This window comes from Pristiophorus japonicus, chromosome 14 (genome assembly GCF_044704955.1).
Source record: "Pristiophorus japonicus isolate sPriJap1 chromosome 14, sPriJap1.hap1, whole genome shotgun sequence".
Classification (NCBI taxonomy): domain Eukaryota; kingdom Metazoa; phylum Chordata; class Chondrichthyes; family Pristiophoridae; genus Pristiophorus; species Pristiophorus japonicus.
The window spans coordinates 173,555,410-173,578,086 of NC_091990.1; the positions used below are offsets into that span (position 1 = coordinate 173,555,410).

At 45.0% G+C, this 22,677-nt stretch overlaps 1 protein-coding gene and 1 pseudogene across 2 annotated transcripts in view; both read right to left on the reverse strand.

Annotated features, from left to right (window-relative positions):
* Positions 1-22,677, reverse strand: part of lsp1a (lymphocyte specific protein 1 a) — a 197,957-nt gene that overhangs the window by 30,110 nt on the left and 145,170 nt on the right. For both annotated transcript variants that reach the window (XM_070899864.1, XM_070899865.1), the window contains one exon: positions 7,004-7,096. In XM_070899864.1, the coding sequence (XP_070755965.1) occupies positions 7,004-7,096 (93 nt within the window). The remainder of the gene's footprint in view (positions 1-7,003; positions 7,097-22,677) is intronic.
* Positions 16,566-16,815, reverse strand: LOC139280318 (U2 spliceosomal RNA; annotated as a pseudogene).

A 22,677-nucleotide genomic window follows, 5' to 3' on the forward strand; every position in this document is an offset into this window, starting at 1 on the left:
AAAGTTCCTCATGCTTGGCAATAAGGTTCATTCAATATCGATTAAAAAAAGTGCAGTGTACTTCATTCATGTGCACTCGTTATCTTGGATTCACATTAAAAATAGTTTAATAAATAGATTTCTGTCCTATCACGCCAAATAGCATAACTGTCCACTTTTATACAGTAATTAAGCAGGAGCCAAAATAAAACCACATCAGCCACCTGGGCTAGCCCAGAGCTTCCAGAATGTTTGCTTTGCATAATTGAATCAAAAATAAATTTGGCCTTGAAGGAAATGTAACTTCAGATCAAGATCAGTCTTTGTGTCGCCCTTGTGTCGGTCCAAGTCAGCATGGATTTATGAAAGGGAAATCAGGCTTGACAAATCTTCTAGAATTTTTTGAGGATGTAACTGGTAGAGTGGACAAGGGAGAACCAGTGGATGTGGTGTATTTGGACTTTCAAAAGGCTTTTGACAAGGTTCCACATAAGAGATTAGTGTGCAAAATTAAAGCACATGGTATTGGGGGTAATATATTGACGTGGATAGAGAACTGGTTGGCAGACAGGAAGCAGCGAGTCGGAATAAACGGGTCCTTTTCAGAATGGCAGGCAGTGACCAGTGGGGTGCCACAGGGTTCAGTGCTGGTACCCCAACTATTTACAATATACATCAATGATTTAGATGAAGGAATTGAATGTAATATCTCCAAGTTTGCAGATGACACTAAGCTGGGTGGCGGTGTGAGCTGTGAGGAGGATACTAAGAGGTTGCAGGGTAACTTGGATAGGTTAGGTGAGTGGGCAAATGCATGGCAGATACAGTATAATGTGGATAAATGTGAGGTTATCCACTTTGGGGGCAAAAACAGGAAGACAGAATATTATCTGAATGATGACAGATTAGGAAAAGGGGAGGTGCAACGAGACCTGGGTGCCATGGTACATCAGTCATTGAAGTTTGGCATGCAGAACCAGCAGGCGGTGAAGAAGGCAAATGGCATGTTGGCCTTCATAGCAACGGGATTTGAGTATAAGAGCAGGGAGGTCTTACTGCAGGTCTACAGAGCCTTGGTGAGGCCACACCTAGAATATTGTGTTCAATTTTGGTCCCCTAATCTGAGGAAGGGCGTTCTTGCTATTGAGGGAGTACAGCGAAGGCTCACCAGATTGATTCCTGGGATGGCAGGACTGACATATGAGGAGAGACTGGATCAACTGGGCTTGTATCCACTGGAGTTTAGAAGAATGAGAGGGGATCTCATAGAAACATATAAAATTCTGATGGGATTGTTCAGGTTAGAGGCAGGAAGTATGTTCTCGTTGCCGGGGAGTTCCAGAACCAGGGGTCACAGTCTAAGAATAAGCGGTAAGCTATTTAGGACCAAGATGAGGAGAAACTTCTTCACTCAGAGAATTGTGAACCTGTGGAATTCTCTACCGCAGAACGTTGTTGAGGCCAGTTCGTTAGATATATTCAAAAGGGAGTTAGATATGGCCCTTACGGCCAAAGGGATCAAGGGGTATGGAGAGAAAGCAGGAAAGGGGTACCGAGGGAATGATCAGCCATGATCTTATTGAATGGTGGTGCAGACTCGAAAGGCTGAATGGCCTACTCCTGCACCTAATTTCTATGTTTCTATATTTCTAAAACAGATGCTGAATTTTTAGATGCTCATCCCTAGGCTGGTCTGTAACTGAAGCTGTTGTGCGTGGTAGGGAGTCCCTAGCCAGAGACCGCCCTAAGTGGAGGAAGTGCATCCGGGAGGGCGCTGAGCACCTTGAGCCTCGTTGCCGAGAGCATGGAGAAATCAAGCACAGGCAGCGGAAGGAGCGTGCGGCAAACCAGTCCCACCCTCCCTTACCCTCAATGACTGTCTGTCCCACCTGTGACAGAGACTGTGGCTCTCGTAATAGACTGTTCAGCCACCTAAGGACTCATTTTTAGAGTGGAAGCAAGTCTTCCTCGGTTCCAAGGGACTGCCTATGATAACGATACCATGTACATAATAAATCAGTACAAGACTAGAAATAAATCTGCACCACCCTATTCTCCTGTATAGATCTAATTATTGCTTTTCTTTTTGTAGTTGTTTCTGGAATATGCTACCTCCATAAAATATTAGCGGCCATCTTTCTCAATTAGGAGTGACCAATAGTCGAATTCAAGCACAGCTCTGTGAAGGTTGTCCAGGATTGATCAGAAGATGAACACAAGTCCTCAGTTTGAAACTGCAGCATGCAAGAGTTGTAAGTTGTAGTTATCAGGCCAGACCAACTATTCGAACTGCATTCTACTCTACCAAACCTGTTCTGTCTGGTCCTCTTCAAACTATTACATTTCCATTGGAGGGAGTGGGGTAACAGAAATGTTAATATATCTGTTTGATCCACGTGCGAGCAGCAGGGAGTCCGAGGACATTGGAGGCCTACGAAAGGCCCAACGCATTGGAGAAGCGGGATTGTGAGCAGCAGGGAGTCCGGGGACGTCGGTGAGGCCTACAAAAGGCCCAACACGTCGGCGAGACGGGAGTGTGAGCAGCAGGGAGTCCGGGGACGTCGGAGGCCTACAAAAGACCTAACGCGTCGGAGAGGCGGGAGTGTGAGCAGCAGGGAGTCCGGGGACATCGGTGAGGCCTACAAAAGGCCCAGTTGGTGCAGCTGCAGCAGGGAGAGAAGGCAACAAAGAAGTAGAAAGAATCGAAAGGTGACATCACAGCCAAGGGGGTAAGTGATTGGCTGGTGATTGGTAAGCAGTTTTTCTTTTTCTTTTCTTTCTCAGTAAGTAACCTTTTATCATTGTTGTTGCCAAATTAAGTTTATCTAGGGGTTAAGTCATGGCAGGAGAGCTCGAACATGTGTTATGCTCCTCCTGTGCTATGTGGGAAGTCAGGGACGCTTCCAGTGTCCTTGACGACTACGTGTGCGGGAAGTGTATCCGCCTGCAGCTCCTGACGGACTGCGTTGCGGCCCTGGAGCTGCGGGTAAATTCACTCTGGAGCATGCACGATGCTGAGAATGATGTGAATAGCACGTTTAGTGAGTTAGTCATACCGCAGGAAAAGGGTACACAGTCAGATAGAGAATGGATGACCAACAGGAAGAGCAGTGCAAGGAAGGTAGTGCAGGGGTCCCCTGCAGTCATCCCACTGTAAAACAGATACACCGCTTTGGGTATTGTTGAGGGGGATGACTCATCAGGGGAGGGCAGCAGCAGCCAAGTTCATGACACCGTGGGTGGCTCGGCTGCACAGGAGGGCAGGAAAAAGAGTGGGAGAGCTATAGTGATAGGGGATTCAATTGTAAGGGGAATAGATAGACGTTTCTGCGGCCGCAACCGAGACTCCAGGATGGTATGTTGCCTCCCTGGTGCAAGGGTCAAGGATCTCTCGGAACGGATGCAGGGCATTCTGAAAAGGGAGGGTATACAGCCAGTTGTCGTGGTGCATATAGGTACCAACGATATAGGTAAAAAAAGGGATGAGGTCCTACAAGATGAATTTAGGGAGCTAGGAGCTAAATTAAAAAGTAGGACCTCAAAGTAGTAATCTCAGGATTGCTACCAGTGCCACATGCTAGTCAGAGTAGGAATCGCAGGATAGCTCAGATGAATACGTGGCTTGAGGAGTGGTGCAGCTGGGAGGGATTCAAATTCCTGGGAAATTGGAACCGGTTCTTGGGGAGGTGGGACCAGTACAAACCGGACGGTCTGCACCTGGGCAGGACCGGAACCAATGTCTTAGGGGATGTGTTTGCTAGTGCTGTTGGGGAGGAGTTAAACTAATATGGCAGGGGGATGGGAACCTATGCAGGGATACAGAGGGACATAGAATGGGGGCAGAAGCAAAAGATAGAAAGAAGAAAAGTAAAAGTGGAGGGCAGAGAAACCTAAGGCAAAAAGCAAAAAGGGCCACATTGCAGCAAAACTCTAAAGGGGCAAAGTGTGTTAGAAAGACAAGCTTGAAGGCTCTGTGCCTCAATGCGAGGAGTATTCGAAATAAGGTGGACGAATTAACTGCGCAGATAGCAGTTAATGGGTATGATGTAATTGGCATCACGGAGACATGGCTCCAGTGTGACCAAGGCTGGGAACTCAACATCCAGGGGTATTCAACATTTAGGAAGGATAGACAGAAAGGAAAAGGAGGCGGGGTTGAATTGCTGGTTAAGGAGGAAATTAATGCAATAGTAAGAAAGGACATTAGCTTGGATGATGTGGAATCAGTATGGGTGAAGCTGCGGAATACCAAGGGGCAGAAAACACCAGTGGGAGTTGTGTACAGATAACCAAACAGTTGTAGTGAGGTTGGGGACAGCATCAAACAAGAAATTAGGGATGCATGCAATAAAGGTACAGCAGTTATCATGGGTGACTTTAATCTACATATTGATTGGGCTAACCAAACTGGTAGCAATGAGGTGGGGAAGGATTTCCTGGAGTGTATTAGGGATGGTTTTCTAGACTAATATGTCGAGGAACCAACCAGGGAGCTGGCCATCCTCGACTGGGTGATGTGTAATGAGAAAGGACTAATTAGCAAACTTGTTGTGCGAGACCTCTTGGGGAAGAGTGACCATAATATGGTAGAATTCTTTATTAGGATGGGGGGTGACACAGTTAATTCAGAGACTAGGGTCCTGAACTTAAGGAAAGGTAACTTCGATGGTATGAGGCGTGAATTGGCTAGAATAGACTGGCAAATGATACTTAAAGGGTTGACGGTGGATAGGCAATGGCAAACATTTAAAGATCACATGGATGAACTCCAGCACTTGTACATCCCTGTCTGGAGTAAAAATAAAATGGGGAAGGTTGCTCAATCGTGGCTAACAAGGGAAATTAAGGATAGTGTTAAATCCAAGGAAGAGGCATATAAATTGGTCAGAAAAAGCAGCAGACCTGAGGACTGGGAGAAATTTAGAATTCAGCAGAGGAGGACAAAGGGTTTAATTAATAGGGGGAAATAGAGTACGAGAAGAAGCTTGCTGGGAACATAAAAACTGACTGCAAAAGCTTCTATAGATATGTGAAGAGAAAAAGATTAGTGAAGACAAACGTAGGTCCCTTGCAGTCAGATTCAGGTGAATTTATAATGGGGAACAAAGAAATAGCAGACCAATTGAACAAATACTTTGGTTCTGTCTTCACGGAGGATGACCACAAATAACCTTCCGGAAGTACTAGGGGACCGAGGGTCGAGTGAGAAGGAGGAACTGAAGGATATCCTTATTAGGCAGGAAATTGTGTTTGGGAAATTGATGGGATTGAAGGCCGATAAATCCCCGAGGCTTGATAGTCTGCATCCCAGAGTAATTAAGGAAGTGGCCCTAGAACTAGTGGATGCATTGGTGATCATTTTCCAACGGTCTATCGACTCGGGATCAGTTCCTATGGACTGGAGGGTAACTAATATAACACCATTTTTTAAAAAGGGAGGGAGAGAAAAAGCATGTAATTATAGCCCTATTAGCCTGACATCAGGAAAATGGGGAAAATGTTGGAATCAATTACTAAGGATGAAATAGCAGCGTATTTGGAAGCAGTGACAGGATCGGTCCAAGTCAGCATGGATTTATGAAAGGGAAATCATGCTTGACAAATCCTCTGCAATTTTTTGAGGATGTAACTAATAGAGTGGACAAGGGAGAACCAGTGGATGTGGTGTATTTGGACTTTTAAAAGGCTTTTGACAAGGTCCCACACAAGAGATTGGTGTGCAAAATCAAAGCACATGGTATTGGAGGTAATATACTGACGTGGATAGAGAACTGGTTGGCAGACAGGAAGCAGAGAGTCGGGATAAACGGGTCCTTTTCAGAATGGCAGGCAGTGACTAGTGGAGTGCCGCAGGGCTCAGTGCTGGGACCCCAGCTCTTTACAATATTAATCAATGATTTGGATGAATGAATTGAGTGTAATATCTCCAAGTTTGCAGATGACACTAAACTGGGTGGCAGTGTGAGCTGTGAGGGGGATACTAAGAGGTTGCAGGGTGACTTAGACAGGTTAGGTGAGTGGACAAATGCATGGCAGATGCAGTATAATCTGGATAAATGTGAGGTTATCCACTTTGGGGGCAAAAACGCAAAGACAGAATATTATCTGAATGGTGGCAGATTAGGAAAAGGGGAGGTGCAACAAGACCTGGGTGTCATGGTTCGTCAGTCATTGAAAGTTGGCATACAGGTACAGCAGGCGGTAAAGAAGGCAAATGGTATGTTGGCCTTCATAGCTAGGGGATTTGAGTACAGGAGCAGGGAGGTCTTACTGCAGTTATACAGGGCCTTGGTGAAGCCTCACCTGGAATATTGTGTTCAGTTTTGGTCCCCTAATCTGAGGAAGGACGTTCTTGCTATTGAGGGAGTTCAGCGAAGATTCACCAGACTGATTCCCGGGATGGCTGGACTGACATATGAGGAGAGACTGGATCAACTGGGCCTTTATACACTGGAGTTTAGAAGGATGAGAGGGGATCTCATAGAAACATACAAGATTCTGACGGGACGGGACAGGTTAGATGCGGGTAGATTGTTTCCGATGTTGGGGATGTCCAAAACCAGGGGACATAGTCTTAGGATAAGGGGTAGGCCATTTAGGACTGAGATGAGGAGAAACTTCTTCACTCAGAGAGTTGTTAACCTGTGGAATTCCCTACCGCAGAGAGTTGTTGATGCCAGTTCATTGGATATATTCAAGAGTGAGTTAATATGGCCCTTACGGCTAAGGGGATCAAGGGGTATGGAGAGAAAACAGGAAAGGGGTACTGAGGGAATGATCAGCCCATGATCCTATCAAGTGGTGGTGCATACTCGAAGGGCCGAATGGCCTACTCCTGCACCTATTTTCTATGTTTCGATGCTGTCTGGATGAGAGTATAGAGATTTTGGGTCGGAGAGAGGTACACGATTGAGGTAGTCATGTATAGAAGGATTGCATCAAAAGGTCTATTCTCATTCTCAGCTTTCTTATGCTTTTATTTACAGAATCTTCCCAACAGCTTGACAATGGCAGGTTTACTCACCTTCCCAGCACTTGCCGATTTGGTGACAGACTGCGACTCAGTTTTGTTCTCCCAAATATTCTTTTTGCTCCTCACATCCCCTGGCTTAATTTCCTGTAGAAACACAAAATAACGATTTAGATTCCACTCATTCTAGGGGTAGACAAACTAGAGCAATAGTAAAGATCTGCGACCTGGGGGTATATACCGGTAATGTATACTGAGTCTTCCTTGGACTGTGTGGCTGATTTATGTTGGACAGGAAGAGACTAGTGTTACTAGTTTGTGCAATGAGGCAACCTCCTGTGCAATGTTGTCAGCCATGACAATTCAGATTGATAATTGGAATTCCAATGTAGCTAGTTTTCGTTTGATGACAGAACTAATATATTCTTGAGAATGTTGCCATTTCATGGAAAATAGTTCCAACACTCCTGTCATGAATTATTACAAACATTTTGAAAGGGGTGGCTGAGGATAAAATAATGGAACAGTTAAAACCCCATTCTAAAACAAACTTGAATAACACATCATAACACTCAGCCTACACCTTGGAAATGGTGCAATCTAAAAAAACTGCCTCTCTACTCAGCAACTGTTCAGTTTGATGTTGAATAACAAAGGAAAACAAAAATGACTTGCACTTATTTAGCATCGTATCAAGAATTATCTTGCAACACTTAAGATATAATGAATTACTGTTTTTAAACTTCAGTGAGTGTTGCTGCTATGTAGCCAAACATTTTCCTCACAGAAAGATCGTACAAGCAGCAATAAGATGAAAGACCAGCTGATCTGTTTTTGGTAGCATTGTTTGAGAGAAAACTTTCAGTCAGGATTATTGCTGCTCTTCAGAAAGCGTCACGGTATCTTTAACTTGCAACCGGACCTCATTTTCACATCCCACCTGAAGCACAATGTCTCCAAGAATTAGCAGACAACGGATTGTTAACCTATCTGCTTAACTCCCAGAGTGCAACTTGAAGCCATAAACATCTGATTGCAAAGCAAGAGTACCACTAACTAAGCCAAGCTAAAACTTAAATATTCTAATACATTTTAACTGAATAAGAAGTGCTTTACGCAGGCAAAAGACTAATTACCTCTCTCAGTTGTACTCTAATTATCGCTCACAGCCTTCCGCGGGAGGTGGGCACCGGAGGGACTGGAGTGCATCATCACCCACGGCAAGCAAATTTTAATTTGATTTAAGTTGATGATCAAAACGTTAATTTGTTTATTTATCTGTTTTAGTGGCCCTTTAATAAGGGGGCATTTGATTTACAAATCAACTAAAAATAGTTGTCCTCTAATTATCTCTCAATCTTGAAGTGCAGCTGATATGGGTTTAGTTCTGCCACCTAAGGACTCATTTCAAGAGTGGAAGCCTTCCTCGATTCCGAGGGACTGCCCATGATGATGATGGGTAAAACAGCCAATGTGTGTTGAAGTTGTCCAGCGTGCAACCAGTACAGACAGCCATTAGGGGGCGCTATTGCCTTGCAGTCTCAAACTTATTCTGGTCCACTCTGCCTGTAGTTATTTGGGGTGGGAATATTTCCAGTTTGAATAATTTATTTGTAAAGGAACACAATGAATTACTTATTTCCTTCCTCTGTGAAAAGACAAGAATCAAATTTTGTATTCAAGTACAGTACTGTCCCAAAAGGCTGAGACTCATTTATTTTCAACAAAGCTCAGTTTCTGGACTCAGGTCGTTAAGCCTTCTAAATCTAAAAATCATGCCCCAGCTTTGTTTTTGGATGCACAAACTTTGTATGTGCTACACTTTCTCAATTTAAATTTTTTTTTAGAATGAGGGTGAACGTTTCTGGCCATCAGGTGGTAGAAAAGAATGAGTTTTGATGTTAAGAACCAGGGTCAGTAATCAAGCACTTGCAGGTCAAGCACAGTTGACGAGTACATTTCCCTTGGCATTGTGCTTTAATGCTAACTTCAGAAGATCACACGCCAGCATGACTTTAGTAACTTCCCATGCAAGTCATCTGTTTGACTGGCATAGTCAATTTGTACAGGCATCGTGTGGCATAAAGAATGCAACATAAAATAGACAAATGAACTTCTATTGCCTGTCTCAAGGAACCAATAAGACTGACCAAAGTCTATTCAGGTAGGACAGTCATTGGAGAGAGAAAGAGACGAGACTTATAGATTGAATCTCAGGTTCCTGAAGTGAAAGGGCAGTTTGCCGACCCACTATGTCACTAAAAGGACCAGAACAATTAACTTCTGTGACTTTAATTCTGCTTTTATAATGTTTTTGCCCTGGATGTGCCATCTACTGCATACAGAAGGACGTGATCGTGGTCCAGGGGAGGCGTGAGTTCGGGGCCAGGGGCTCAGGGGCAGAACGGGTCAGCCCACACTGGGATAGGTGTGTGCAATAGGTCCGTGCAGCAGAGCAGGTCTCCAGTTGTCTTGGTTAACTCTTGCCACTGGACCAAGACCTCGCTCTGTCAAGCCCCGTGTGGTGGCTGGTGTGCAACGGCCACCCCACGTTAAAAAATCCACGCACAGGCATCTTCCACCCTTCAGGATCTAGTTCAGGACCTGGAATATTAGGTCCTTCATTGAAACACCTGCGAACTCATCCCTTTTTGGCGTGGAAGCAAGTCATCCTCACTTCGAGGGACTGCCTATGATGATGATGACAGAAGGTAGGTGGGACCTGGATTTGTACCTCGCGGTCACTGAGATCTCCTGAAATTTGGTTTTAATCATCGTATGGGGTTGGAGAGGAAATTTCCAAATTACCTCTGATTTGGCCTGTTTTTTAAAATCTGTTTATTTGCCTCTCCGAGGAGATTACATGATGACCAGTGGGAGGGAACACCGAGAGTCGCGAAGATTTATTGCATCATGGCTGGGACAGGATCTACGGTCTTTTCCCGTCAGTCTTTTCGTATGCTCAGTCAGTCGTTTGTTCTCAGGCATCATGTGGCATAAAGAATGCAACATAAAGTAGACAAATGAACTTTTATCTGAAGCACATGACCAGCTAGTGCAAAGCTTTACCAAAAAAGTGCTAGTTTAAAAAAATAAAAGAGAAACTCTGAACAACATCACACCGCCATTCGTATTTTAAAGAGCTGGCAACATAATCAGCTCTTTTAAATCAGTTGAGAACCATTAATTGTCCGAGAATGATATTTACAAATACTAAATACTCTCAGCTCTGCCTTTCCTCAATGTCACAGAGCTGAGAGTAGAAAATGAATGCACTGTGGCCCACTGCTTAGTGAAAATAAAAGTCGATATTGTACCCATGGGTAAAGTATAACTTACATAACAGAGGAAAACTATTCATGATACCAGTGCCTTAATTCAATCCAGAAAAAAAATGCCATTTTTTTTTTAAGGAAGCTCAACCTATCTGCTCATTTTCCTGCTCCGGTGATCGCTCGTAGTGTTCTTAAGCTTTTTTTTATTTGTTCATGGGTTGTGGGCATCGCTGGCAAGGCCAGCATTTATTGCCCATCCGTACTTGCCCTTGAGAAGGTGGTGGCCAGCTGCCTTCTTGAACCACTGCAGTCCGTGTGGTGAAGGTGCTTCCACAGTGCTGTTAGGGAGGGAGTTCCAGGATTTTGACCCAGCGATGTTGAAGGAATGGCGATATACTTCCAAATCAGGATAATGCGTGACTTGGAGGGGAACGTGGAGGTGATGGTGTTCCCATGCGCCTGCTGCCCTTGTCCTTCTAGGTGGTAGAGGTCGCGGGTTTGGGGGGTGCTGCATTTATACAAGAGAGATTTGCTCTCCATTTCTCCTGAAGGCACTGACTCCTGCTGGGTACAGTTCCAGAGGCAAAATTAACTTGCTCAATTGTCCTATTTTTCATGCGCGAGCTGAGACAGTGACTATTCAGGCTATTCCACCACAGAAGGCAGTACAGCAATCCTGTTCACAACCAGTGTCCACACATGTGCAGTGAACTACAAGAATTGCATGGCAATCAGAAGTGGGAGTCCTATCTGATGGTTTCTCCTCTCTCATCGAGAAGTGCCGAGGCCAATTATAGCCTGACACAGCTGTAACTTGACTCTAAAAATAAGTAGTTTTTGCTTTACCAACAACAATTTATATTTATATAATGCTTTAACATCCCAAGGTGATTCACAGAGTGTTATTAACACAAAAAATTGTAAGGAGATATTAGGGCAGATGACCCAAAGCTGATCAAAGGGGTAGGTTTTAAGGAGCGTCTTATAGGATGAAAGAAGTGGAACCTGACTTATGAGGAAAGGTTGAGCAGGTTGGGCCTCTACTCATTGGAATTTAGAAGAATGAGAGGTGATCTTATCGAAATGTATAAGATTATAACGGTGCTTGACAAGGTGGATGCAGAGAGGATGTTTCCACCGATGGGGGAGACTAGAACTAGAGGGCATGATCTTAGAATAAGGGGCCGCCCATTTAAAACTGAGATGAGGAGGAATTTCTTCTCTCAGAAGGTTGTAAATCTGTGGAATTCGCTGCCTCAGAGAGCTGTGGAAGCTGGGACATTGAATAAATTTAAGACAGAAATAGACAGTTTCTTAACCGATAAGGGGATAAAGGGTTATGGGGAGCGGGGCAGGGAAGTGGACCTGAGTCCACAATCGATCGTATTAAATGGCGGAGCAGGCTCGAGGGGCCATGTGGCCTACTCCTGCTCCTATTTCTTATGTTCTTATGAAAAGCGGAGCGATTTAGGGAGGGGAATCCAGAGTTTAGAACCCAGGCAGCTGAAGGCATGGCCGCCAATGGTGGAGCATTTAAATTTGCGGATGTTCAAAAGGCTAGAATAGGCAGAACGCAGATGTCTAGGGGGATTATAGGGCTGGAGGAGATTACTGAGATAAGGAGGGGCGGATGGCACTGCAGCCAGCTAAACTTGCAAATGGCCTGCCGTACCTGCCTTGTTCTGCAGGCAGCAGATGCCCGCTCTTTTGCCAGTTATGTACTGCCACCGGATTCAAAGGCATCCTCATTGGCTGAAGGAGGGCAACGGGTGGGAAAGTAAACTTGAGGACTAGTACCAGGAGGCCGCATCGTGCCACCTTCCTGAAGCATCATCATCATAGGCAGTCCCTCGGAATTGAGGAAGACTTGCTTCCAATCTTAAAATGAGTCCTTAGGTGGCTGAACAGTCCAATACGAGAGCCACAGTCCCTGTCACAAGTGGGACAGACATTCGTTGAGGGTAAGGGTGGGTGGGACAGGTTTGCCGCACGCTCTTTCCGCTGCCTACGCTTGATTTCTGCATGCTCTCGGCGATGAGACTCGAGGTGCTCAGCGTCCTCCTGGATGTACTTCCTCCACTTAGGGCAGTCTTTGGCCAGGGACTCCCAGGTGTCAGTGGGGATGTCGCACTTTATCAGGGGAGGCTTTGAGGGTGTCCCTGTAACGTTTCCTCTGCCCACCTTTGGCTCGTTTGCCGTGAAGGAGTTCCGAGTAGAGCGCTTGAGAAGCAATGTGAAACAGCCTTATAACTCGTAATCTACTCACTGCCCTTCTCATTAGCAAGCCTGCGAGCTACACAATTACCAACAAACATTTGGTTTTAGTTTTCTTTTAGAAAAGTTAATTGGAAAGTCATTTGCTTTGTAGGGAGTATTCTTCGTTAAAATCGGATTAGCATGGTGGGTTTACTTTGTAATTAATTACCTGGTACTATTGATGGGAAATCTCTCTTAGGCTGTAATCTTTGAATTTAAGGCAACAAAAGGCCTATTTGTTTGCTCCTTCGGGCCTCAATGGAGTGCTGCATGTCAACTGTGGTGCACATGATAGTGAGTGGGCCCAATCGTAGCAGAGGTCTTATCGACCCCCATCTGTCTTTATTGTACAGAAACAAGTGAACCAGAGGGAACTAGGAGTTGTAAATATTAGCAGCAGGCCACTGCATAATGTGGCCATGAATTCACATGGACGTCAGTGACTATTGCCATTTGTACTACGGAGGTGCATCTGACAGCAAGCACCCGTGGGAGACACTTCAACCCTAGTATAAATGAGGAAGCGTATATGTCTCCAGATACACAGATGGAACATATTTTCCTCCATTTTCCCACCCATTTCCTGGCCTACCCAGCGTGGCCAATTGAGGAAAATTGGGCAGTAAAAGCCTGAAGCCAGATCCGTGCCGCAAAAAAGCTACCTCAACCATTTTCCTCGCCGCGTCCGCACTGCATCCCATACGAATGATGGTGGTTGGGTGGGGTGTGCTTCATTTCCCTCCCCTACTTACAAGTGGCCCCCAAGGGAAGCAGCATTATTACAAAGTAGGCATTGGGGCTGGCCTGTGGAGGGCCCAGGGGCAGCAGAGACCAGCCCACACTGCGCTATGTGCGCCCACTAGGTCCGTGCAGCAGAGCAGGTCTCCAATCATCTTGATTAACCCTTGCCACTGGACCAAGACCTAGCTCTGTCAAGCCCGTGTGGTGGCTGGTGTGCAACGGTCACCCAACGTTAAAAAAATCCACGCACAGGCATCTTCCACACTTCAGGATGTAGTTCGGGACCTGAAATATTAGGTCCTTCATTGAAACACCTGAGAATTTATCTCTTTTTGGTGTTGAAGCAAGTCATCTTCAATACGAGGGACCGCCTATGATGATAGTTAATGGCCACAAGGGACCTGGGAGAAACCTGCAGGTACGTCTTCAGAAATGTGTAGAAATTTTGTCGAAATTAACATTTGTAATATATCTCTAAGGCTTTTTAAAGTATTTCAAAAGTAGATTCAAGAATTTTGAAGATTAATTTTGCAAATTGGACCCGGGGAACCATCAGGATCTCTCGGGGCAGAGCCAAGCGTGAAGGATTGGGGAGTGGGGTTTTAAACTCCAGATTTGGCACAGAATAATCATGACGATGTGCTCCGAAGCCCTGTATCCGTTTGCATCAGGTTCGAAACTGGCAACGTAATTGCGATTGGCAATTTAAATGTTATGTGAGTAAATTATTTTCAGTCAGTTTTAGCAGAGTCCTGAGATACATAATTGGTTACCGCAAAGTAATTGGGGGAGATGGGAGGAGGGTGTGGGTGGGGGGGGGTCATGACCCCCCCCGACCCTCTCCCCCCCCCCCCCCCCTCCGTGGGAGACCTCTTCCTGCTTATCTCCTCTTGTAGCAGATCAACAGGAAGGAATCTCCCACAGGCATCTTCCTGTTTATACGCTTTGAGAGGGATCAGAAGTACGGCCCCAGAGATGCCAGGCTGCACAGGCACTGTCGGTGGCCTATGACCCCTGCCTGCTGGTCCTCAGGCCTCCCTGCCTGAAGAACCAGGTGCTACTTCATAGTGATCCCAGCAATCCTTCAGGAAGTTGTGCTTGCCTCATGAAACAATAACTGCCCCCCCCTCTCCCACCCCCCCAGTCAGCAGGGACACTGTCAATTGACGAATGTCCCAGGCCACTGCCAAATGAGTTGGTGCCTTTGGCAACAGGGTTGCCTCAGCCTGATTCCCGGGATGGTAGGACTGACATATGAAGAAAGACTGGAGTGACTAAGCTTATATTCACTGGAGTTTAGAAGGATGAGAGGGGATCTCATAGAAACATAAAATTCTGATGGGATTGGACAGGTTAGATGCGGGAAGAATGTTCCCGGTGTTGGGGAAGTCCAGAACCAGGGGTCACAGTCTAAGGATAAGGGGTAAGCCATTTAGAACCGAGATGAGGAGAAACTTCTTCACTCAGAGAATTGTAAACCTGTGGAATTCTCTACCACAGAAAGTTGTTGAGGCTAGTTTGTTAGATATATTCAAAAGGGAGTTAGATGTGGCCCTTACGGCTAAAGGGATCAAGGGGTATGGAGAGAAAGCAGAAATGGGGTATTGAAGTTGCATGATCAGCCATGATCTTATTGAATGGTGGTGCAGGTTCGAAGGGCCGAATGGCCTACTCCTGCACCTATTTTCTATGTTTCTATGTTTCTCCTCCACCCCCCCCCCCCCCGCCAGTCAGCAGTGGGCAGAGATCATAAGGGAGACTATTAACTGACGAAAACCCCAGGCCACTGCCAAATGAGTTGGTGCCTTTGGCAACAGGGTCTCCCCAGCCGTTTGTAGACATTAAGTCACCCTCCACAACTATCAAGGCTCCCATTTGAAAATCCTTCTGCTACTTCTCTGCACAGGCATTCCCCTACCTGTCCCAAATCATTCTGCACGTAACCCAACAAAGACAGAAACATCTCACTATCAACTAAGCTGACAGAGTTCATATTATTAAATACCACTATGTCTTCCCATGACACCTACTTTTGTGTGTCCTCTGAATCTTAGCCTCCTACCTCCACTGAGGCAGGAGGTTCTAAAGTGGTTGAGTTGCAGCAGGAGCCCTGTGGGGATTGAAGTGGCACTTCCTTGTCTTTCAGGAGAAAGTAGAGAGAGTGAATTCATTCCACGTGTCCTCATATGAATGAATATGAAACCCAAGCTTTAATTTTTTTTAAATTCGGGTGAGGTGAAGTCAAGGTTTGAACTTTTAACAGTAGGAAGTATCACCTGTCCTCCAGGTTTGGCTTCCACAGCTCCACCCCTGGGCATATCAGGCTGCCCAAATCTAACAAAACATTTTTTGTTTAAGTTCTAACTTGATTTTTGTGTTTGAGGACTTGCTGCCTTAGGAATTCTCTGAGTATATCAAACTGAAACAACTGTCTACATTTCCACTTATGGCCCAACACATTCATGACACATACCAAAACAGCTCAAATTCAACTCGAGCTGAACATTATAATGGGCTGGAACTCGGCGGTAAGTCAGTGCTTCCATTGCACATGCCATTTTGGTCCCTCTATCGCCCATTTGTAAGTCATCATCATCATTATAGGCAGTCCCTCGGAATCGAGGAAGACTTGCTTCCACTCTTAAAATGAGTCTTTAGGTGGCTGGACAGTCCAATACGAGAACCACAGTCCCTGTCACAGCTGGGACAGATAGTCGTTGAGGGTAAGGGTGGGTGGGACATGCTCTTTCCGCTGTCTGCGCTTGATTTCTGAACGCTCTCGTCGATGAGACTTGAGGTGCTCAGCGCCCTCTGGAATCCACTTCCTCCACTTAGGGCGACCTCTGGCCAGGGACTCCCAAGTGTCGGTGGGGATGTTGCACTTTATCAGGGAGGCTTTGAGGGTGTCCTTGTAACGTTTCCGCTGCCCACCTTTGGCTCGTTTGCCGTGAAGGAGTTCCGAGCAGAGCGCTTGCTTTGGGAGTCTTGTGTCAGACATGTGAACAATGTGGCCTGCCCAGCGGAGCTGATCAAGTGGGGTCAGTGTTAGCCTGGCCGAGGACGCTGATGTTGGTGTGCCTGTCCTCCCAGGGTATTTGTCGGATCTTGCTGAGACATTGTTGGTGGTATTTCTCCAGTACAGGCAGGATGGAGGGACACCCAAATGGCCCTCCTAGTCTCGGCTGGGATGTTGGGGTAGGGAGACATAAGGAAGTGGAACATAAATTTTTTTTTTGAAATTCGTAGCCAATCGTTCCAATTCTTTGTCAAATCACAAACGCCAGAGGTCACCTTGCACACATCAAGGATCACTCTGCGCCAATGCTCTTAGCCAAAAGGCCGAGAGCCACTGCACCGTTCCTGGAAGTACTGCAATACCAGGTTCGTGCCATGGAGGTGGATGGGTCAAGCCCCCCACACACCTTCTATTTCCAAAAAAAGCAAGCATATACCTTCCTGATCCAGGGAGAACCACCTTGGGGTTATGGGGTTACTCCCCTGTCAGGTCAGTTACGCATGATCTTAGCCAAAAGGCCGAGAAGCGAACTGATAAGAACAGATACTACACTTGATCTTAGCCAAAAGGCCGAGTTTCCCCCCCACCCCCTGCACTGGGAACTAAAAGAGCCAGCTCAGGCTGGTCTCGCACACCTCTTTATGGAATGCTGAGGAACAGCCCGAGGGGAGGTGCCTACCTGCCCACCCATCCTCCCAGCCACAAAACAATGTGATTTACAGAGAAAGTCTGAAACAATTGCAAATATTTCAGTAGATCTCAAACACAATCAAAGGTGCCTCAAATAGGTTTTTAAAAATGAACTTTCATAACATGTAATCTGTCATGCAATAAAGGTATTCACCACACAGAATTGCAAGTTGCTTCTACAGTTAAATTCAATTGTGCACATTTGTATTCCATCATGAACTGAAATTGACTGTCGCTTAAACATCAGCACAAGAACATCCCCCATTTGGGATCGGAGGTATCTCAAAGAATTTATATTTGCTATCTGTTGCCATATTCCCAGAGAGCTTTAGTGATCCCTGAGTAATAAAACTAGTTTAGTACAGGTTCGACCTCCCAAATCCGGAGTTCCAAAATCCGGAATGTTCTGAAATCCGGACATCATGCTGATTTGTGGAGGGGTCATCCGAAAACCGGAAAATGTTCCGAAATACGGACATTTTTTTAAACGCCGCACATGTGCTAGAAATTTACTATTTGGTGATAGCGGTATTTTTTTCGGCATTTCTCGCCAAAAATACCGCTAATCACATTGTTATTTTTTTTAAAGGCCTAAGTTTTGTTAGAAAATGCGCCCAGCGGTAAAAATCGGCCTTGCACGAGGATTCGCGGTGGAAACTGCGGTCCTCGCCAACTTTAGTCCGAGACCGATTACCGCTGCGAGAGAGGCCTTGGGCGTTTCTTTTCGCCCAGAATAAGTCAGGCCGAAGGGGTTCCAAAATCCAGAAATACCCGAACCTCGGCCCGGGCATTTCCAGATCCGGGACGTCGGAAATACGTTCCGAAATCTAGAAATATCCGAAATCCGGAATGGCCTCGGTCCTGAGGTTTCTGGATTTGGGAAGTCGAACCTGTATATGCTTCATTGTAAAGGGGAAGGTACCTTGTGGCGGCTTTTTAACTGAACGATTGTGGACTTCAACTCCGAGACATGCCTGCCACTCAAATCTAATGTCAGAGGTGGGATACTTTAGGATTCTCTTAACAACCAGAGAGTGCCACCTTGGTTGAAGAGGAAAGACTGGAACAACTGGACTCAATGCCCGAGATACCAACCAAACATAAAATGGCATTGGCAGTTCGTAGGGAGAAGTCCAGAGCCTAAATCATCCTGGCTGAAGGAGGCGAGGATACAAGGCCCATTGCTAATCGGACAAGGCAGGAAAATGAGAAAATCTGCAAAGGTTTAAGCAGTCTTTATTTACCAGATCCTACAATAGTGGTATGTGCCAGTCTGCAGCTGAGCAGGAGTATTATAAGGAGTTTAATCAGAGATATTGTGTTAGCCGAAACACTAAACAATGAACTCAGTGCTGTTTGATTAGCTCACACCTGATGTGAGGGGGAGAACTGAGAGCGAGGGGACATATTAAAGAGGTAAGCTAAATATTCATATAATTAATATTCATAATAGAATACAGAAAACATAACATTACCATAGATTATATTTCAATTTTCTTTCAATAAGTAAGGTATGCAGCAGATGAAATAGTCCATCTGCATGAAAGGGGCTATACTGTTGTAATGGGGAGTAATTTCAATGTAAAGTATTCCCATATTTGATTTTGGTTCAACCAGTTGTGCAAAAATATTTTGGGTCACCTCCCACCCCACCCCTGCTGGAGGTAGGTCTTGTCAGGCCTGAGATATAGGAGATGCCCAGGTGACTGCAGCCATTTGTACTATAAAGGTCCTTCATTGAAACACCTGTGAACTCATCCTTTTTCGGCGTGGAAGCAAGTCATCCTCATTTCGAAGGACTGCCTGTGATGATGATGATGAAAAATTCAGCACTTTGATTCCCAGGTGATGCTGACTTAGCTGATCTCAGTAAAGTTAGTGGTATGGTTGCTAAAACTAGACTCAGTACCCTGAGCTGGGGTGGTGGGGCAGTAATCGCGTTCCTCGTCTCAGTCCAGCACCTTTTTGAGAAGTGTGCATGTATGGATGCCAGGTAAGGACAGATTGAAGCTCAGCTGTGATGCCTCCCCATGTGCAATAGACACTCATTGACGCGGGACACGAATGAAGAATGTTATTTGGGTGGGATATTGAATGGTACCTGTAATGTATTTGCTTCATGGGTTCTTTGCTTAAGAATTCATGCAACACATTGCTATTAAGAACTAGTTGGTTTATTAACAAAGGTTTAACAATCACACTACACATTACCAGTTCATCCACTAGGCTCACTACTGCATACCTCATCGTGGATGACCTAGACCCAACTGGCTGGGGTTTTATTGAGGCTTGTGAACATCACGTGACTGGCTAAGCCACTCTCAATGCAATAGCTCTACAAACCCGTGAGCCTACATTAGAGTACCCAATACCCTTGGAGCCATACCCCAGCGAGAGTCAGCACTTTAAAAAAAAAGAGTAAACTGAGTGAGGACAACAGAATTGTTTGGGATTTCTCCCTGTCCCCACTACAGTGATATTATTGAAAGCACTGCCCCCTCCACCACAGAAATCTTCTCTGTTCATTCTATTCTGGCATTTGGTAATACAAAACATCAGGACACATCACAACCCACCAAGATTTCACTGGAAAGTTCTACAACCTGACCTAGAAAATCCCACAGAATTTCTTTCTAAAGAATTTATTCTTAAAGACTGAAAAAAGACCTGCAAAGATGTTGAATAGGATGTCCTCGGGGTATTTTGCTACAAAAACCCCCCAAGAAACCTCAGTGAATAGAAAGAAATATACTCCCAGCTCTAGGGTAACCATGTCTCAGCTATTATATTAGTCACACATGCCAAACTGGCCACTTTTCAACACGCCTTGCAGTTTGTTAAGAGACGTCAGGAAAATTACCTTATGAGACAGCCAAGGTACAGGATGATTTTTTAAAAAGGCACAGAAGATGCAGAAGGAGAGGAATTAGTCAGAGCCAGAGGCTACCGAGAGGTAAAGTAAATCCAAGGTTTGGAGAAAGCCTGAAGAGAAGAAAAAGAACGAATAGGGCACAGGATGAAAAACAGTGTCTTTACTCAAAGATTTAAGACCTTAACTAAACCAGAAAGCTTCTAGAATTGCCTCATTTTGCTAAGAAATGAATGTCAAATCATGTTGCCAAAGGAACTCAGAACTCTTTGTGGGGTGCAGTGACTATTGTTCTGTCATCAAATACAGTAGCCATTCTTCACCAACAATGTCCCACAAATATTAACGCGATGAATGATCAATTGGTCAGGTTTTTTTTTCATAGCATCGGTTAAGGGACGAATGCTGGCCAACTCAACAGGCAGAACCTTGGTTAGCATCTCCACAAAAAGGCAGCACTCCGTCAGTACTACTCTGGAGTGAGAAGCCAAGTCTTGGCGTGGAACTTTGAACCCACAACCTTCTTTCTAGCTCAGTGGCTGGAGTGCCACCGATAAGCCACAATCGAGCCAAAACTACACAGTTGGTTTGTGGCTTAAATTGTATTGCTTGCTTTGCTATGGTTAACAATGTATTAGAAAACCTTAATAATATCAATTAATAATAACTCCCTATCACAAGATGAAAAACAGCACAAAATAATTGGACTTATTAAAAAGAATGTACTTTTAGCATCTGGTTTCGCTCTTGTGGATTCCCAGACACCTTGCTCAAAAAGCAGATGGGTGGTAACCCTAACTGGCCTGTGACTGCACACTGTGGTCACTGGGAAAACCACATTGGTGACTGTTTTTATTATGGTATAAATTTATATTAAACTCTTCACCCCTCAACAAAATTCCAGCCTATCACTCACCCTTGAGTATCCATTACACGTAAAATGAGGAAAAAAAATAACTGGCTGGAAATCTGAAATACAGACAAAAATTGCTAGAAGCATGTGAAAAGAGAAGACGGCTTAACATTCGGTGTTGACTATTTGTCCGATGAAGGGTTCCTGCTTAAAATGTTAATGTGATTTTTTTCTGTTTGTCGGATGCTGCTGGACTTGCTATGTATTTGCAGAACTTTCAGTTTTTACATATTCATTATATATTCTACATATTAATCCTTCGATCAGAGTACAACCCAAGTATCTGTTATTCTGAATGCTAAGTAAATCTCTATTACCTCTATAGTCTACCAGTATGGGCTGGCCCGTGCTGCCAGTTGGTCATTATCCCGCCATTCACAACCAATGTTTTTCTAACTCCTAGCATTACCATTTGAATTTGGGCCATCATCCCTTTTGTCTCTCTATCCTGTCATCCACCCTGTCACAGACCTTCCCTTTTGTTCTTTCTTCCCCTCGCCCTTTCCGTGCTTGTTAAGAATCTCTTCTTTCCGAACACTCTCCTGGACCAAGACCTAGCTCTGTCAAGCCCGTGTAGTGGCTGGTGTGCAACGGCCGCCATACGTTAAAAAAAATCCACGCACAGGCATCTTCCACCCTTCAGGATGTAGTTCAGGACCTGGAATATTAGGTCCTTCATTGAAACACCTGTGAACTCATCCCGTTTTGGCATGGAAGCAAGTCATCCTCATTTCGAGGGACCGCCTATGATGATGATGATAGTCTACATAGAGGCCCTTGAGACAATGATAGACTTTACAGTTCTTTTAGCAACTGTGATACATTACAAGAAACAACTGTTGGAGTGAGTCACAAGTTTTCTAGAAGATGATCTCAGGGTCCTATGGTTATTCTTAAACCACCAGCTGACACCATTGGGTTCAAACTAGTCACACTTGTACACTGATGCACTTAGCACAGTATGTGCCAAATCATGCCTGGCACAATCATGTCTGTCAACTCTGGAAAATTGTGGCAAAAAGGATTTTATTTTTAGTACACTGACTGCCTGAAAAGATGTAAAATATAATTTCCCCCATCCCCCAGCCACCCCCTCCACCCCGCAGTATTTTTTACTCTTCTCCTGGAAATACCAATCCTAGGTGAGGTGTGTCTCTACAAGTTCAGAACACTTGATGGTACCTCTCACCCAAGTGGCCCTGCTTTACGTGTGAGCCAAGACACTGAATGTTAACATGTTATTTAAGAACATAAGAACATAAGAAATAGGAGAAGGAGAAGGCCATACGGCTCCTCGAGACTGCTCCGCCATTTAATAAGATCATGGCTGATCCGATCATTGACTCAGCTCCACTTCCCTTCCCGCTCCCCATAACCCCTTATTCTCTTATCGGTTAAGAAACTGTCTATCTCTGTCTTAAATTTATTCAATGTCCCGGTTTCCACAGCTCTCTGAAGCAGCAAATTCCACAGATTTACAACCCTCTGAGAGAAGAAATTCCTCCTCATCTCAGTTTTAAATGGGCGGCCCCTTATTCTAAGATTATGTCCCCTAGTTCTAGTCTCCCCCATCAGTGGAAACATCCTCTCTGCATCCACCTTGTCAAGCCCCCTCATAACCTTATACATTTCGATAAGATCACCTCTCATTCTTCTGAATTCCAATAAGTAGAGGCCCAACCTACTCAACCTTTCCTGATAAGTCAACTCCCTCATCCCCAGAATCAACCTAGTCATCTGACATCCGCACACACGTATATAGCAGCGAGAGCTATACTGTCAGTGCTCTGACTGGAGAATGACCCCGCAATGCTTATAATTCCATTTCTAATTGAAAACAATGATCCTCTCCTCTATTCTCAATGCACCCAAAACTCCAAAAGTCTACCAATGTGTTGGACATGTGGCTTGACAGCCTCAGTTTTTAGCCCAGCAAATGCTGGTGTTAACCTGTTTGAAGTAAATAGG